At 39.1% G+C, this 19218-nt stretch overlaps 1 protein-coding gene across 11 annotated transcripts in view; it reads left to right on the plus strand.

Moving 5' to 3' along the window:
• Window positions 1-525: 525 nt before the first annotated feature.
• Window positions 526-19218, plus strand: part of Nucb2 (nucleobindin 2) — a 59484-nt gene continuing 40791 nt past the window's right edge. For 3 of the 11 annotated variants that reach the window (XM_074042421.1, XM_074042411.1, XM_074042460.1), the window contains exons 1-4: window positions 541-680; window positions 6389-6548; window positions 13826-13969; window positions 15591-15749. In XM_074042421.1, coding sequence (XP_073898522.1) covers window positions 13826-13969; window positions 15591-15749 — 303 coding nt within the window. In that variant the 5' untranslated portion in view covers window positions 541-680; window positions 6389-6548. Of the gene's footprint in view, window positions 701-3313; window positions 3352-5142; window positions 5278-5490; window positions 5643-6388; window positions 6549-12268; window positions 12418-13825; window positions 13970-15590; window positions 15750-19218 lie in introns of those variants that run through there. The other 8 variants (XM_074042431.1, XM_074042465.1, XM_074042440.1 and 5 more) reach the window with 8 other exon arrangements.

Here is a 19218-nt window from a genome sequence, read left to right on the forward strand (position 1 = left end):
CTATCTTTAAAATGAGGTGTTTGAAGATGTCTCAGTTCTATGGGGGAGAATGTAGAGAAAGATACAGCTGCAGATGAACGTGAGATCAGGAGAGGTAAAGGCAATCAGGCCACAGTGACTCATGGCACAGCAGGAGGGAGGGGTATAAAGGCGAGTAGATTCCCGCCAAATTAGGAGGCTCGGGACCCGGCGTGAAGCCTGTGAGTGTAAAGGGGCCTGACAGCCCTTCTCCGACCCCCACGTGGGTGCTGCAGAGGCACAGACCGGTGACCAAGAGAGAGGCTATACTCAGGGTTCTGTCTGAACACCGGCGGAACCTCACCCAAGTCCTGTTCCACAGGCTCCTCCGGGAAAGCCAGGAAAGGAAGAGGCGCGGCCTTCTTGCGGGCGTCGCAGAGCGCCACGTCCCTCTTGTCCCAGCCTCCCCCAGCATCTTGCTTAAACTATCCACACCTTCCGCCTCCCGGATTGTCGGTGAGGCCTCCTCTCCGCTCCGCCAATAGGCGTCCTCCGCGAAACAGAGCCAGACCAATCAGTGGCGGCAGGGGGCGGGGTCTGTCGCCATGGCAGCCAGGAGGCGGGCACGCGTGGTTGGCTGAGAGACCCAGCCAAGCCGTGGGCCTGAGACTGCGAGACAGCGTTCTGTGCTGTAGACGTTCGGCAGGCGGAGACCCTGCAAGGTGAGGTCGGTGGCCTGGAGGTGGGTGCGGATCGAACCGAGCGAGACTGGTGCGGGTCCTGAGATAAGGCTCAGGTCTTTACCTGCCCTGTCAGAGCAGTGAGCTTGGCGGGGGCCGTACAGGGGGCGGGCACGGGTGGGGAGGGGACTCCCAGCTCGAGCCTGAGGCGTGGGGTCGCTCCATTCAGCTGCAGGGCACCCAAGCTTTTTTCGGGCTCGATGAGGGAGATGGGCTGTTGGCAAGAGCAGGCGGGGGTCGGTGCAGGACCGAGACTTGGGCGGGGTCCAGCGGGGTCTGGGCCCGCACTGGACGAGGGGGATGCCCCCTGGTGAGAAGGGCTTTTTTTTTTTTCCCCCCACCAATTCTGGGCTGAGGTTCGCCGCCTCCCGTGCGGTCGAGCAAAGGTAGGCCCGTGAATCCTGCTCTTCTCTTGATTCTGGGAAGCTAGCATCTCCTGACACTTAGGAGAAAGTTCGTGCCAGTTCATAGTATCATCGTTTTCCCTGAAGTGACAAATTAGGCGCGAGATAAGCCCTTTTGGTTTTAGGGGAAGAGAAAGATGGTACTTTCTTTGCACCTGCTAAGTGTTAACTCAGTGAGCAGCTGTGGTTATTGTGGTTGGTGGTTAGATGGTAGTTATTTTACAATACTAGAGAGAAAGAAGTGGAGTTGGGGTGAGGGGAGAGAATGAAAATGAACACGAACCCTTATTCTAACATATGGGAGAAAAAAACCTTTTGAGATCCTCAGTGTCCACTAAACTCCTACATTGGGTAATGCAATTTTTACACAGCTAACCTAATATCTGAGCCTTTCAGTAAGGCTCTATTAAGTCCGTGAATGAATATGAACACTAAGCTTTTTTTTAAAATTGTGGTCAAAAGACCGCAGGATGCTAGTGATGCGTGCCTATAGTCAATCCCAGCTACTAATGGAAGCTGAGGCAGGAGGATCACTTGAACTCAGGAATTTTGAGACCAGCCTGGGTAACATAGTGACCCACCACTTAAAAAGAAAAAAAAAGGCAGGGAGAGGCTAAGGGCAAATATTTCTGATGGTCAATTTTGTTTGAAGGAGATTTTGGTCTTTCAAAATCTTAAAATTTTGAGATCACTGCTTTAAGGAATTGGATTTTTAGCAGTATGTACTATAATAGATTTGGGACAGATAACCTATGGCTTCTTTTACTACCTATTAAAGTTATTTGTTTCTTAAGTATTTCCTTGGTGGATTCTGTTAACTAACTGGACTCTTGTAATGTCCAGATTCTTAGGTTTTGTCCCTCTTAGAAATCGCCTCATAACTCATCCTGATTTAAGCTGAGTGTGTTCTTGTTTTATAAAACTTGAGCAAATTCAACAAATATTAAATAAACAAATGTTTCAACAAATGCTTCTCAGTTAATAGGGTCAAAAATTAAAATCATAGCAAATTAGAATTAACAAGTGAAATCTGAAATAATAATATCAGATTATTATTAATAAGATTGAACATGGACACTTTGATTTCTTATCTTGGTCTTCAAACTTTCCATGGTCTGGTCTGACTTTCTCTTGTGAGTCAAAAATTCATTTCAGTCTCCCATGCTGTTTCTTCAGCTATCCTAATTTTGCCCATTTCCCATCTCCTAATAGTGGAGCCCCTGTTGTGTTTACCTTTCTCTGCTCTGCCAAAATACTTACTGTTCATATCACAAGATACATTATCCTTTCAGCATGCTTTTTGATAAGTTTATTTGTGCTCAAATACCAGTTGAAATGAAAGCACAACTAAGGCAATTTGGGTGCTTTGCAAAATGCTAGTTATTATGCACACTAAACACAGTGATCCATTCTAGTGTCTTTTTGATTTTGGTAGACAAACCAAACTAAATTTACGAGTTTTTGTTTGTTTGGTTTTTTCAGTAGTCGGGAGTGAACCCAGGGCCTAGTGCCTACTAGGTGAGCACTTTACCACTTAAGCCATAACTATATCCTTTTTGTTTTTTTAATTTGTTCTTGAGATAGGGTACTGTTGACTTTGCCTGAGCTGGCCTAGAACTCCCAATCCTCCAGCCTCAACTTCACAAGTAGCAAGGATTATAGAGTGTACCAACCCATCCAGCTATTTTTATATTTAATACAAGAATAGACTTTAAACAACAAGCTCTTAATAATTTAATTTATTCAAGGAAAAATTTCAGTCACTTTAAGTTTAAAACTTTTTAAAACCCACAATATGGTGAAAAGTATACTTAGGTAGAATTTGATGTCCAGATTGGCAGACTGTTTGGTTCTGCCAAATAGTCTTAGCCAGGTCAATTAACTTCCTTGTTCTTTTAAAATCTTTTATGAAAGTAGAGACTGAACTGGATTAAGATCACTTCTGGATTCAGAGTTCTCTGATTGTAAAATTTGCATGCAACTTAATGGACCTTGAGATAGTCCCACCCTTTTACTTTTAACAGAACTTTTTGACATATTGTAATTTTAGTTATCTGAAGTACAGTACATATAAATGTCTATTGAGTGATACAGATTAGCAACATTCTGCTTTTTATAAGCTTATTACAAAGAATACTGCAACCTATTGCTAAGACTGGGGGAAAAAAAAGGAGATGTAATGGCTTCCTTGACTGATGTACTTTTCTACAGATATGGATACTGGCAACACTAATGATGTCTTGATCAAGGTAGGGTTAAATGCCAGCTCAGCTGGTCATACACCTGACATTTAATTTTGGACCTCACTTTTCCATCACCTCTCATTTTTTTTTTTTTTTTGTACAGAACCATTTTGCCTTTCTTCAGATTCTTTTATTTTATTTTTTCATTTTTCTTTTATTATTCATATGTGCATACAAGGCTTGGTTTATTTCTCCCCCCTGCCCCCACCCCCTCCCCTACCACCCACTCCACCCCCTCCCGCTCCCCCCTCAATATCCAGCAGAAACTATTTTGCCCTTATCTCTAATTTTGTTGTAGAGAGAGTATAAGCAATAATAGGAAGGAACAAGGGGTTTTGCTGGTTGAGATAAAGATAGCTATACAGGGCATTGACTCACATTGATTTCCTGTGCGTGGGTGTTACCTTCTAGGTTAATTCTTTTTGATCTAACCTTTTCTCTAGTACCTGGTCCCCTTTTCCTATTGGCCTCAGTTGCTTTAAGGTATCTGCTTTAGTTTCTCTGCATTAAGGGCAACAAATGCTAGCTAGTTTTTTAGGTGTCTTACCTATCCTCACCCCTCCCTTGTGTGCTCTCGCTTTTATCATGTGCTCATAGTCCAATCCCCTTGTTGTGTTTGCCCTTGATCTAATGTCCACATATGAGGGAGAACATACGATTTTTGGTCTTTTGAGCCAGGCTAACCTCACTCAGAATGATGTTCTCCAATTCCATCCATTTACCAGCGAATGATAACATTTCGTTCTTCTTCATGGCTGCATAAAATTCCATTGTGTATAGATACCACATTTTCTTAATCCATTCGTCAGTGGTGGGGCATCTTGGCTGTTTCCATAACTTGGCTATTGTGAATAGTGCCGCAATAAACATGGATGTGCAGGTGCCTCTGGAGTAACAGTCTTTTGGGTATATCCCCAAGAGTGGTATTGCTGGATCAAATGGTAGATCGATGTCCAGCTTTTTAAGTAGCCTCCAAATTTTTTTCCAGAGTGGTTGTACTAGTCTACATTCCCACCAACAGTGTAAGAGGGTTCCTTTTTCCCCGCATCCTCGCCAACACCTGTTGTTGGTTCACCTCTCATTTTCAAAGAGAAAGAGGTGAGAATCAGGTTACCTGTTGCCCTTGTCATTGAAACTCAGAAGCCATTTCATTCCCCTGCTGTATCCCTTTTCCCTGTTAGAATTATGACATTGAAATAGGTTTCCTGGCTAAGGGCAGTGTCTTTGAGAAAAACAGTTGATTTTCTTGTTACAGGTTGGCTTTAATGGCTGGGAGGAAGAACATGTGTTCCATGTTTGTTGGATGTGTTACATTCATTGGCTTATAGCTGCATCAGGGCTTTGGTTATAGCAGTGCTCAGGGAAAAGCTCTAATTTGGCCTTTCAAAACTGAATTTTAAAGATTGTATATCAAATTGGCCTTGACTTTTAATTTCTATGACTTTTGTTTATGGAAAAGATTTCATATATATGGATATATATGTATGTATATGTGTATAGATATGAAATACATTTCATTTTTGTGGGTTTTCTTTGAGACAAGATCTTGCTATTTAGCTCAGCTAGCCTTGAGCTCTCCATTCTCTTGCCTCAACCTTCTGAGTGCTGGGATCATAATCATGTTCCACCATACCTGGCCCATATTTGATATTCAAGATAAGAAGTGCCTTAATATTTCTTGAGCAGTTGTTATTATTACATAATATACTATCTACTTTATATTCATTCTTATTTTCATCCCATCAACAAATTTAAGAAGTATTAAATGTTCAATTTTATACGTAGGAAAATCAAGACTCAGGAAACTAAGTAGAAGATTGTGGATGTAATCAGTGGTAGAGTACTTGCTTAGTATGCAAAAAAGCCTTGGGTTTGATCGCCATCACAATAAAGAAAAAGAAGGAAAAGGAGAAGAAGAAACAAATGTAACATGTATGCGAACCTTTCTCTGCCTACATGATTTTTGTGTTTTTGTGGGTGGTACTGGGGTTTGAACTCAGGGCCTCACACTTGCGAGGTAGGTGCTATACCACTTGGTATACTCTACCAGCCCTGTGTAAATTTTTATAGTAAATATACCATCTACGAAAAGAAATATATGTGTTGCTAAAATGTGAAAGTACTTTATTTTCTTATTTTTCTAAGACTCCTGAGAAATGACTGGGTGCCATTTGCTCATGCCTATAAACCTAGCTGCTTGAGAGGCTGAGATTGGGAGAATGAAGGTTCAAGGCCAGCCTGGGCAAACGGTTCAGAAGACCCTATCTCCAAAATAACCAGAGCAAAATGGACTAGAGGTATAGTGAGCCTGCTGTCCAAGCTCAAAGCCCTCACTCCAAACCTCCAGTCCCACCAAAAGAAAAAAAAAAAGACAACTTAAAAAGAATTGTTTATATTCACCAATGAATGAGTTTGTGCTTGAGCTAACTATTTTGTATTATGTAGTGTGGTTTCAAAAAGGATTTGAAATGCATTATCTTATTATTGATATCTGCAACAGAATGAGATCAAGTTATTTTTTTGAAGTAATGGTAAGAGTAAAGAAATATTCCAGTTAAGGATTTAACAGGAAAAGTTATCCTATTATCTTAAAGTCTTAATTCTGAGAAAAGTAAAATTTGAAGTTCTGGAGGTATGGCTCAAGTGATAGAGCACCTGTGTAGTGAGTGAGAAGCTCTGAGTTCAAACCACAGTACCAACAAAAAATAAATAAAATACACTTTTAATTGGAATTCCTCTTAGTTATTTAAGAGGGGAGCAATGCAAAAAAACAAAGAAACAAACAAAAAACCTTGGGCATGATAAATCAACATTTTGGTTTATTCTGGTCTTTTACTTTGCTTATTTTATACATTTCCCCTCCCCACTGGAATGTGTTATCTTTTAATCTCCTTCTACATCATAAAAATTTGGTACATTTCTTTTCACAGAATGTGACAAATACATGCAACTTTTATATGCCATTATCATTATAATAAGACTAAATTCATGATTATGTTTAATGTATCTTTTTCTGTCTGTCTTTCTTTTTTTTAACATTTAGAACCTAAGAGTCAGTGTTTCATGAAAAGAAAAAACAAACCTTGGGCTAGGAGCTAAGACCCACCTCTTCATTAACTTAATATTGTATAATTCATCTTACCTCTGTGGATCTCAGTTGCCTCATCTGTAAACAGGAGATACAAGTTCTTTACTGTCTAAAGGTAAGTGCTCAGTTAAGAATTCCCTTTTATACTGGGCATCAGTAGCTCACACCTGCAATCCTCGCTACTTGGGAGGCTAAGATTAGAAGGATCTCAGTTTGAGGCCAGACCAGGCAAATAGTTCTTGAGACCCCCCCACCATCTCCAAAATAACCAGAGCAAAACAGACTGGAGGTAGAGCACCTGCTTTGCAAGCGCAAAGCCCTGAGTTCAAACCCCAGTCCCCCTCCACTTCCCCTCCCTAAAAAAGAATTGCCTTTTAGCCAGCTGTAGTTATTCCTATAACCTTAGCTAAAGTACTAGGAGGCAAAGATCAGGAGGATTGCTGTTCCAGGCCAAACTAAGGGCTGGGATGTAGCTCGGTGGTACAGCGCTTGCCTAGCATGCGTGAGGCCCTGGGTTTGATCCCAGCACCAAAAAAGAAAAGACAAAAAAAAAAAAAAAAAAAAAAAAAAAAAAAAAGAGCTCGGGCCAAACTAAGTAAAAAGTTCTTGAGACCCAATCTCAACCAATAAAAGCTGGGTTCATGCCCCTCTTATCCCAACTATATAGGAAGCATAAATAGGAGGGACAAGGTCCAGGCTTGCCTGAGCATAAATGAGAGACCTTATCTGAAAAATACTTAAAACAAAAATGGCTGGGGGCCTGTCTCAAGTGGTAGAGTGCCTGCCTAGCAAGCACAAGGCCCTAAGTTCAACCCCCAGTACACGGTGGGGATTGCCTTTTGTGGCAAGTAAAAATAACCACCACTACCAATAATAACAAAGGAAGGAAAAAAACCAACCAGACTTAATGTGGCTTAAGCACATAATATTTATTTTCTCATTTAATATAGTTCTTTAAGTAGGCAGTCTGGGATAGGTGTTGTGATTTCACGAAGTCGTCGGAGTCCTAATCTTCTTTCATTTCTTTGATCTGTTATCCCTAAGGTATACCCTGTTACTCACAGTCCAAGGCAGTTGCCAGACCTCTAACCATCACAGTGAACTTCCAGGCAGCTAGTTAAAGGCAAAGAAGAACGCTTGCTTTCTCTTTCTAGAGATGTCCTGGGCCATTCAGGCTACAAGAAAGCAGAGAAATGTAGCTGATTGCATGGCTGCCCTCAATAAAATTGAACTTTTGCTACTAAGGAGGAAGGAAAGATTTGGATATCAGTATGGAAATAGAAGTCTTGGTTATAGTATAGATCTTTTCCTCTTTCACCTTTGACATTTGTAAGCTATGATAAATACTTACAGAAGCGTTTGCAATTTGCAGAGCGTTAAGTCTGACCATTGGCTATAGAAAGAAATAATCTCTGTCCAAGATATTGTTTCTTTTCCTTTTTATTCCATGATCATTATAGAAGCATTTTTTTGTGAGGATTTGTTCTGGTTATTTTAAAAAATGACCCATAAACTGGGTACCAATGGCTCATGCCTATAATCCTAGCTATGTGGGAGGCTGCAATCAGGAGGATCGAAGTTTGAGTCCAGCCTGGGCCCCATTTCCAAAGTTACCAGAGCAAAATGAACTGGAGGTGTGGCTCAAGTGGTAGATCATCTGCTTTTCAAGCAATAAGCCCTAAGTTCCAGCCCCAGTATCACCACCATCAAAATAATAAGTAAATAAATAAATTACTCATAAATGCTCAATAGTTATTTTTTGTGCACTTTATGGTTTCGTTAAAATGAGCTAACATCTATTGAGCTGCTTGCTGTAAGCAAGGCACTTAAATGGTGCAGACAAGTTATCCCAAGGGTATCACAAACTAATCATCAGAAAGTAAATTTATGTTGGTCAGTATAACCCATTTCAGTGTTCAGTATGGTCAAATGGGCACACTTTTGGGCTTTCTTGCTAGTTTTTTTTTTCTTTTTTTTTGGTGTCACTGGGGTTTGAACTCAGGGCCTCATGCTTGTAGGCAGGCACTCTACCACTGAGCCACTCCACCAGCCTTTCTTGCTAGTTAAAAGTAGTTTGTTAATAAATAACTGTTACTTGTTTTGAAATTTCTTTTTACTACTGGTCCTTGCTTAACTTATTGAATCATACCAATTTTTATGGGGGTTTCTGGGGGGGGGGTTGAACCCAGGGCTTCACACATGCTAAGGAAGCATTCTGCCACTGAGCTATACCACAGCCCCAAGGCATAATAACATTTTATTTCCTTCCAGACTTATTTTTGTAAATACTGTGTAAATGGATCCCTATTTTGTAATATGAAGTGGTTAAACTGTCATTATTTTGGCCACTGTCATGATTTGGTTAAAAAAAAGTGAATTGAAATTAACAGCTTCAAGAACAAATGAAACTGAAATTCAGGGAATAGAGATTGGAATGAAGAAGAATCTAAAAACCCAATCATTTAGGGTTTTTAGAAACGAGGTGCAGAATAAATTAACACCAGGCACCTTATACCTCACGCCTGTAATCCTAGCTAGTCAAGGAGGCAGAGATCGGGAGGATTGAGTTCGAAGCCAGCCCAGGCAAATAGTTTGTGAGCACCTATCTCAAAAAAAAAAAAAAAAAAAAAGAAAAAAGAAAAAAGAAAAAAATCCATCACAAAAAAAGGCTGGTGGAGTAGCTCTAGGTGTAGGTCCTGAGTTCAAACCCAGTGCCACAGAAAAATAAACAAACAAATTAAGATTTTATTTCTAAAAGCTGGGCCTGGTAGTATACACCTGTATTCCCAGCACTGGGGAGGTTGAGGCAGGAGGACTGAGAGTTCAAGTTGAGCCTGGGCTATATAGTAAGACCATGTCTCAAACAAACAAACAAGCAAGCAAACAAAAAAATAGTTTGTTTTTAGAAAGTATATTTGTATTTTTACAAAGCCCATTCACTCTTCCTTGTATTACTTAGGCATAAAGTTCAGAAATCTTTTGCTACTAGTGCTTTAACTTCTTTTCCTTTTTTTTTTCCAGTCTAGAACCATTAGCCTCAGATAAAATAATCAGGAACCTTATGACTTAAAAACAGCCTAGTTCTGGGTTTTTAGAGGCATTTAACGTTGTTACTCACTTAACTGAAAATGTCTATTTCTGAATACCATTTTAATGCCTCTTAAGAGTTTTCATTTTCATTTTTTTGGTGAGACTAGGGTTTGAACTTAGGGCTTTGTGCTTGTGAAGCAAATATTCTACTGCTTGAACTATACCTCTAGTCCATTTTGCTATGGTTACTTTGGAGATAGGATCATCTGAACTATTTGTAGAGGCTGGCCTTGAATCAGGATTCTCCTGATCTCAGCCTCCCAGATAGCTAGGATTACAAGCATGGACTACTAGCTCTTGGCTCTCTCTCTCTCTTTTTTTCTTTAACGGAAAAAGGAGTGTGGTATCCATTGTTTTTTAAGCAGCCTTAAATTTTTTTTTTTTAATGATACTGGGGTTTGAACTCAGGGCCTCAGGTTTGCTGCAACCACTGTATCAGTTTAGCCATGTCCCCAGATCTTTTTCATTGAGTTATTTTTCAGTGCCTGGGGTTAACCACAAACTAAGATCCTCCTATCTCTGCCTCCCAAGTAGCTGAGATTACAAGCATGAGCCACTACACTAAGTAGCTTTTTTTTGAATTGCAATTGCTTACTGCATAGTATATCTTCCTCACTAGATTAACACTGTAAGAGGGTAGTGATGCTTCTGTCTCATTTATCTTTGACTTCCAACACATAATATATAAATATTTCTTCAAGGAAAAAAAAGTCCTTTAGCCTTAACGTGAAAGGGAATAGGAGTTAAGGAAGTGGGTTGAGGAAGTGAGTTAGAAAAAGATACATGAGGGAGGAACAGAGACTATTTACAAGAAAGAAAGACTGGTTTCTGCGCTCTGTTCTCTTTTCACCTTTCTTATCTATAACCATGCTTTTTAACCACTTCCAGAATATCTTGCCCTATAATCAAAACAGGAAACCCCCCATCTCTCAGTCTCTCTCTCTCTTACAGCATACACACAAGTAAACTTAATTTGGATAACTACTGGTTGTAAGTCCATTGTTAAGAAATCTGCTTTTGTGTTGATAGGAATTTTTATTTTCCCTGTCCTTTTTTTGTTTTGTTTTGTTTTTATTTTTATTCATTTATTTTTTTGGGAACAAAAATAGTTTTTATTTATTTTTTTCATTTATTCATATGTGCATATAATGTTTGGGTCTTTTCTCCCCCTTACCCCCTGCCCCCTCTCTCTACCCCCCCTACCCACTTGCTTCTAGGCAGAAATTGTTTTTATTTTTTTTGAGATAGGATTTTACTACATAGCCCAGGCTGGCCTTGACCTCTCAATTCTCCTGCTTAGCCTCCTGAGTGCTGAGATTATAGGCTTGCACCTCTATACCTAGCTCAATTTGTCCCTTTAGGACTTGGAAAACTGTTTTGTGTCTACTGAATACCAAGAGATTAAGAACTCTGCTTAGTTTGTAATTACATCCAAGGCTCTGATATCTGTGGGATCCATGCTGTCTTGACATGGACCCTGGATTTAAGATTTCACATTATCCTATTGTGGTTTGGGTGAGTTACTGTTTCAGCCTACTTTGGCTCAATGCCACCTCTCAAGGTCTGTATCTTTCTTATGGAAGAAGAGGTGAGAAAGGAAAGGAGAAGGCCATTCTTACTGACCTGGTAATGGAAGAAAAGCAGGACAGCCCCCTTCTTCCCATTGCTTCTCCTTGTCACTACTCTCTCTTTCTTTTGAATATTTTATGTTTTCCAGTTCACAAAAATCTGTAAATCTATCTCTGACCTTTTGGCATTATGTTGGTATTTAAAGATATTTTTTTGGTCATTATTTTTCTACCTAATGCACTTGAACTCTTTCCATTGCTTTCATTATAATAACAGTTGACATTTTTTGAGGCCTTTTTAAGGAATAGAGTAAATTTTTTTAAGTTAGTTGCTCTAGTTAGGTGTAGGATAAACACTGAAAATTAGAAATTAATAGAGGGGAAAAGCATATTTAAAACATTCTCAATCAGCTGGGCACCAGTGGCTCATAGCTATAATCCTAGCTACTCAGGAGGCAGAGATCAGGAGGATTGCAGTTTGAAGCCAGCCTGGGCAAATAGTTCATGAGACCCTATCTCAAAAAAACCCATCACAAAAAAGGGACTGGAGGAGTGGCTCAAGATAAAGGCCCTGAGTTCAAGCCCCAGCACTGCAAAACAACAACAACAACAACAAAATTCTTTTTTTTATTTTTTTATTTTTTTTCATTTTTCTTTTATTATTCATATGTGCATACAAGGCTTGGTTCATTTCTCCCCCCTGCCCCCACCCCCTCCCTTACCACCCACTCCACCCCCTCCCGCTCCCCCCCTCAATACCCAGCAGAAACTATTTTGCCCTTATCTCTAATTTTGTTGTAGAGAGAGTATAAGCAATAATAGGAAGGAACAAGGGGTTTTGCTGGTTGAGATAAGGATAGCTATACAGGGCATTGACTCACATTGATTTCCTGTGTGTGGGTGTTACCTTCTAGGTTAATTCTTTTTGATCTCACCTTTTCTCTAGTTCTTGGTCCCCTTTTCCTATTGGCCTCAGTTGCTTTAAGGTATCTGCTTTAGTTTCTCTGCATTAAGGGCAACAAATGCTAGCTAGTTTTTTAGGTGTCTTACCTATCCTCACCCCTCCCTTGTGTGCTTTCGCTTTTATCATCATCATGATAGCTTTTATCACAACAATCATGTTTGGGGACTAGTATCCTGTAGAAAAGTGGATCTTAGGCCACTCTTACCATCCCAGGTGACTCCTGTGTCCTAACCCAGAGGCTTTGGGTCCAGCCCCAGCACTGGCATTTCTGACAGGCGTCCAGACGATCTGATCTGGCAGGCTGGAAAACTAAGCTTTCAGCAGCATCTTTGTGGACTAGATAATTCCTGTATCTTAAATGGGTGAGTTTTGTGAAATGTGAGGTGCTAAAAATGCTAAAAATTGATATAGTACTAAAATGTTTTAGTGATTTTGTTAATGATGACACAGTGTTCTGAAGGGAATCAGTTTAATTATTAATTTCTTCATTTGTGAAATGAGCCACTGCCCTGGGTTCTACCTAGGGTTGTGGTGATAATGAGGTTAGGTGTTCTTTTTCAAATTGTGATCTGTGAGTAATAACATGCTATCCTAGAAAAACAAAAAAATTCCGTGACCAGTTAAGTTTGGGAGACTCTGAATTAAATGACACATAATCCAGATTGATGGCCAGGCCAAATTTCTCTCTCTTTTTCTTTCTTGGGTGTGTACTGTGGATGAAACCCAGGGCCTTATGCATGTCAAGCATGTGCTCAGCATCATTCTTAATTTGAACCCTAATATAAGTGTATATATTTGTGTATAAAATCAATTGAATATAAGATTTCTTTCTTCATTCTAGTTCTTACTGTAAACTTCTGGAGCTACATTATGGAATGTAGAAATTAAATAAAATTTGAATAGTGTTATGAGACTAGCAATAGATGCTGTTCCTTTGTTCCAACCCCATTACATCTTACTTGATGTTTTATTCATCTATTTATTTGAAAACTTATTATTATCATTTTTAGTGGTAATTGGGTTTGAACTCAGTTCCTCGTACTTGCTAGGCAGGTGCTCTACAATTTGAGACATTCTGCCAACCCTTTTAGTTGAAAACTTATTGACTAAAAAGATATGTAAAAAGTAACTATTGGCTATAATAAAATAATTTAATAGGATTAATAGAATATTTGTAGCTAGTTATTTGTCTTTATATTGACTAATTCTCACAGAGCAGTTTATTTTCAAAATTAGTTTGAAAATTATATCCAGAAATAACTTGAGCCCACTAGTATTTTATTTTTATTTATTTATTTTAAAGTTTTTATTTTATTTATTTATTTTTGGTGGTACTGAGGTATGAACTCAGGGCCTCACACTTGCAAGGCAGGTGTTCTACCATTTGAGCCACTCTGCCAGCTCACTAGTATTTTAATTAATAAAAATATATAGATTTTTCTTCCTTGTTTCCTAATCTGGTGCTATCTTTTTAAATTTAGTGCCATCTTTCCCATCTTTATTTGAAGTGTTTGAGTTATCCAAATATTTTCTTATATAAGCAGTTTGAACTTTAAAATTTTATGTCTTGTCTTTTTAATTTTGGCTGAAAAAAATTTCTCCCCTTCTTTCTTTTGTGATTTATTTTAGCTATCATTTTTGGCAAGTCATAAGGTACTTTTTGTTGTATGAAACCTCTTGAGATTGAATATATTATCGAAGTGACATTAGGAACGCATGTGTATAGTTTTAAAACATCTTTTTAGGACTTTATGTATTCCTTTATTTCAGATGAGGTGGAGGACCATTCTGCTACAGTATTGCTTTCTCTGGGTTTCATGTCTACTTACTGCTCTTGAAGCTGTGCCTATTGACATTGACAAGACAAAAGTACAAAATACTCAACCTGTGGAAAGCTCAAAGATAGAACCACCAGTAAGTGAAATGGGTGGGCTTAAAACTAAATGAAATGGAATATAATTATAACTAAATGAAATTAAACAAAGTTCATTTGCATCTAAATGAAGGGAAATGTGAAGAATTATAACTAAAATATTGTTAATATTTATGGCTTACAAATTGGACATTTAGAATTTTTTTTTTGGTGGTAGTGGGGTTTGAACTCAGGGCTTCATGCTTTCAAAGCAAGTGGTCTACCACTGAGTCACACCTCTATTCATTTTGCTCTGGTTATTTTTATAGATGGGGTCTCTCGAACTATCTCCCTGGGCTGGCCTCAAACCTCGATCTTTCCGATCTCAACCTCACAAATAGCTAGGATTACAGGTATGAGCCACCAGTACCTGGTAAGGAACTATTTCTGAACTAGTAGTGAAAACGGTGTTCAACAAACATATGCTGTTTAACATTAGCCAGTGTTTATTTAATGTAATTAGTATGTAGAAGAATTAATCATAATGCATTTTCAGAGTAGAGCTAACCAGCCAAGAAAATACTGTTGTATTTATTCAAAGGAGAGACAGAAGACAATGGGGAAGAAACCAATTAATATTACTGGTTAAATCTTCGTTTTTAAAAAACCATATAGGAGCTAGGTGCTAGTGGTTCATGTCAATAATCCTAGCTACTCAGGAGGCAGAAGTCAGGAGGATCATAGTTCAAGGCCAGCCCAGGAAAATAGTTTGAAAGACCGTATCTTGAAAACACCTAACCCAAAAAAGGACTGGCTGAATGGCTCAAGCCTGCCTAGCAAGCATGAAGCCATGAGTTCAAACCCCCCGGTATTGCCTGCCTATCTATCTATCTATCTATTTATCTTTATATAAGATCTATCTTTATTTTATAATAAAACATGATATTGTTCCTGATACAAAACTCTTCATTTAAGAAATACAGCTTTTTAACTGGATGCAGTGGCTCATACCTGAAATCCTGCCTACTTGGGAAGTATAGATCAGTAGGATCACAGTTTGAGGATAGCCCAGGCAAAAAGTTTGTGAGATTCCCCGTCTCAACCAATAAAGAGCTGGGCATGGTGGTGTGTGCCTGTCATCTAGGCTACACAGAAGCATAAACAGGAAAGTTGAGGCCCAGGCTAACCCGGGCATAAGAATGAGACCCTGTCTCAAAATTAATCAAGGGAGCTGGGCACTGGTGGCTCATTCCTGTAATCCTAGCTACTTGGGAGACTGGTATTGGGAGGATTGCAGTTAAAGGCCAGTCCAGGCAAATAGTTGAGGCAAATAGATGAGGGTCATGAGACCCGCATCTCAAAAAAATAACCAGAAAAAAAATAACCAGAGCAAAATAGAGGGGAGGTGTGGTTCAAATGGTAGAGTGCTTTACAAGCATTAAGCCCTGAGTTCAAACCTCAGTCCTACCAAAAATAAATAAATATAGGAGAAAGGGCTGGGTGTATGGCTCAACTGGTAGAGTGCCTGTTTTGCAAGTTCATGGCTCTTGAGTCCTAACCCCAGTACTGCCAAAAAAAAAAAAATAATAATAATAGCTTTTTCACCTTGACTGTTGAAACCATCAAAGTTGATATGCCATAATACCATTTGTAGAAATTGTGTTATGAAATTCATGTCTTTAGATTCAGACAAGGAAAAGTTTCAGAAGCATCACTCTGTTTCTTAATTTGAAGGATACTGGACTTTATTATGATGAGTACCTCAAGCAAGTGATTGATGTGCTGGAAACAGATAAACATTTCAGAGAGAAGCTCCAGAAAGCAGACATAGAGGAAATAAAGGTAAATATAATTAAATAATTATTTAACAAACTTTTAAGCATGCTAAACACAGAGATAAATTCTGGGCATACAAAGATGAGACTTATTCCTAGCTCTAAGGGAAAATCATATCCAGATAACTATATGTTGAGCTATTATTATAGAGATGTAGAGGACAGACACATAATCCAGTATGAAGCAGTGGGGAAAGGTGAGAAATCATTCTTCCTGGTAGAGATTGTGCCAGAACTTAAAGGTGTAAGTGTAGAGAGGACAGAGGCTGAGGTGCAAGGGTACCAAGACACGAGGTAGATAGGAAACAGGAAGTACAGTAAACCACTTATTTGCAAATTTATTATGTTTGGGTTTGACCAAGTGTGGTCAAATAAATAAATAAATAAATAAATAAAATTTAAAAACCAAAGGAAATTTAAAGACAAAAAATTTTTTTTTCATTTTTCTTTTATTATTCATATGTGCATACAAGGCTTGGTTCATTTCTCCCCCCTGCCCCCACCCCCTCCCTTACCACCCACTCCACCCCCTCCCTCTCCCCCCCACCCCCTCAATACCCAGCAGAAACTATTTTGCCCTTATCTCTAATTTTGTTGTAGAGAGAGTATAAGCAATAATAGGAAGGAACAAGGGGTTTTGCTGGTTGAGATAAGGATAGCTATACAGGGCATTGACTCACATTGATTTCCTGTGCGTGGGTGTTACCTTCTAGGTTAATTCTTTTTGATCTAACCTTTTCTCTAGTTCCTGGTCCCCTTTTCCTATTGGCCTCAGTTGCTTTAAGGTATCTGCTTTAGTTTCTCTGCATTAAGGGCAACAAATGCTAGCTAGTTTTTTAGGTGTCTTACCTATCCTCACCCCTCCCTTGTGTGCTCTCGCTTTTATCATGTGCTCATAGTCCAATCCCCTTGTTGTGTTTGCCCTTGATCTAATGTCCACATATGAGGAAGAACATACGATTTTTGGTCTTTTGGGCCAGGCTAACCTCACTCAGAATGATGTTCTCCAATTCCATCCATTTACCAGCGAATGATAACATTTCGTTCTTCTTCATGGCTGCATAAAATTCCATTGTGTATAGATACCACATTTTCTTAATCCATTCGTCAGTGCTGGGGCATCTAGGCTGTTTCCATAACTTGGCTATTGTGAATAGTGCCGCAATAAACATGGATGTGCAGGTGCCTCTGGAGTAACAGTCTTTTGGGTATATCCCCAAGAGTGGTATTGCTGGATCAAATGGTAGATCGATGTCCAGCTTTTTAAGTAGCCTCCAAATTTTTTTCCAGAGTGGTTGTACTAGTCTACATTCCCACCAACAGTGTAAGAGGGTTCCTTTTTCCCCGCATCCTCGCCAACACCTGTTGTTGGTGGTGTTGCTGTTGATGGCTATTCTAACAGGGGTGAGGTGGAATCTTAGTGTGGTTTTAATTTGCATTTCCTTTATTGCTAGAGATGGTGAGCATTTTTTCATGTTAAAGACAAAAATTTTAAATTCCTGCATGTGTATTATGCAGCTCAGCTGATTTAGATACACTCTCAGTCATCCTGTGTTATCATCAGTTATGTTAAAATTGTGTGAGCTGCTGTGTGCTTCCTGTCTTAATTTTGTGAAAATATGCCTCCCACCAAAATAAAACCTGAAAATCAAGGTTTATTATGCTTAATTTAATCAATGAAGTCAAAGTTTGGGATTTCTCGAAAGGTGGCATGTCTTCAGCAGAAATGGGGTGTTCTGGGAAGATTAGTCAAGCATCTGCAGTATGGGACTGAGCTCTATGCATCCTGAGCATTCGCAGTTTTTCCTCAATGGGGACCAAGGTCTACTGTAGTGTCTGTTGCTAGACCCCAGGGCGAGAAATGGAGGTAATAAGTAGTCAAAAGATAAGATTGGGTAGAGTCATGGACCAGACGGCAAGGGCCTTGTAGATCATGTGAAGGATGTGATGAAAGTTGGAAGCTCTTCAAGGTGTAGAATCGGTAAGGTTCTGGTGTTTTACTCAGGTCCAGATTAGCAGATTATCTTTATCTCATGTAATAGGAGAGATATAACTATTTTCCTCAGTCCTATTATACATACTGCTAGATAGCTCCTTAGTACTCATAATGAGAAAGAGAACTGTCAAAATTTGACACAAAGGGAAATGAATCAGTTTCATTGGGTTTCTCTTACACTTAGTGATTAAAAATGTTTAGTTAAAAGGTTTAGATTATGCTTCCCAAGATAGTTTTGCTTGCTTATGTTACTCCTTATTTGTTTTTATTGCTTTCCTAAAGAATTACCTTGCTGTTTCTAGAATCAGAATTAGAAACTGTGTTTGAAGGGGTCATTCTGGGTCAAAAATCCTTTTTATTTTAGTCTGTATACCCAGTGTGGGCTCCTTTGTAAGACTGATTCACCTCAGACTAGTATTTAATGGAGTTTACATATGGCTTTTAGCTCACAGCTTTTCTCTTGGAAGCCATGAACTGTTCTAAAGGAAAGGTAACAGCATTATTACCAATAACTCCTCTGAACTGTCTTTGTAGATAACCTTCCTCTTCCTCTGAAGGATTAATTAGACTGTGGAACTCACTTCTTAGGGCGAATGATATTTAATGTAGAACTTTCAATACCTCCTAACCTGCAATTAGAATTAAGAACATTGTTTAGGGTAACAGAAAATGTGGATCTTGGAGATACTATGTGGAGAACTTCAGAATAAGAAGACAGTAAATATTTGGTTTAGTGCAGGGAATTCTTTTTTCTTTTTTTTTGCAGTACTGGGGCTTGAACTCAGGGCCTTCACTTTGAGCCACTCTACCATACCAGTCCTATTTTTATGAAGGGTTCATGATAGGGTCTCACGGAACTATTTGCTGGGGCTGGTTTCAAACTGTGATCCTCCTGAGTCGCTGGGATTATAGGCGTGAGTCACTGGTGCCTGGCAAAAGGGAATTCTTTAAAAAAAAAAAGGGCATTCTTTTTATACCTACCTTTGTTTATTTTCACTGTACTTGGGTTTGAACTTTGCACTTGCTAGGCAGGCACTGTACCACTTGACCCACACCTCCAGCCCAAACTGCCTCTCTTTCCTAGTCAATTACTATTCCCCATGGATGGGGAAGGGATGAAACCCAAAACAAAACAAAACAAAAAACACAAAAAGAATCCAACAACAACAACAAAAAATATTAAAATGAAGTTAAACAATTTTTTAATGAAAAAGAATTGGCTACATAGACAGTAAAATCTAAATCAGTGGAATAATTACAAGTAGCCAGTAAAAACTCTTATTTCAGGAAAAACTGGCGGGGAAAGTTAAAATTTGTCTTTTCCTTTTTAGCCAAGTTTTTTTTTTTTTTATTCACTGTACAGGGGATTCATTGTGACAATTCTGTACATCTAGCCTTCTGTACATTGGTTTAATTGTCACTACCATTTGCCCCCCTCAACCACTTTCCCACCCACATATAAACAATTGCAAGAGGCTTC

The sequence above is a fragment of the Castor canadensis genome, chromosome 1 (genome assembly GCF_047511655.1).
Source record: "Castor canadensis chromosome 1, mCasCan1.hap1v2, whole genome shotgun sequence".
NCBI lineage: Eukaryota > Metazoa > Chordata > Mammalia > Rodentia > Castoridae > Castor > Castor canadensis.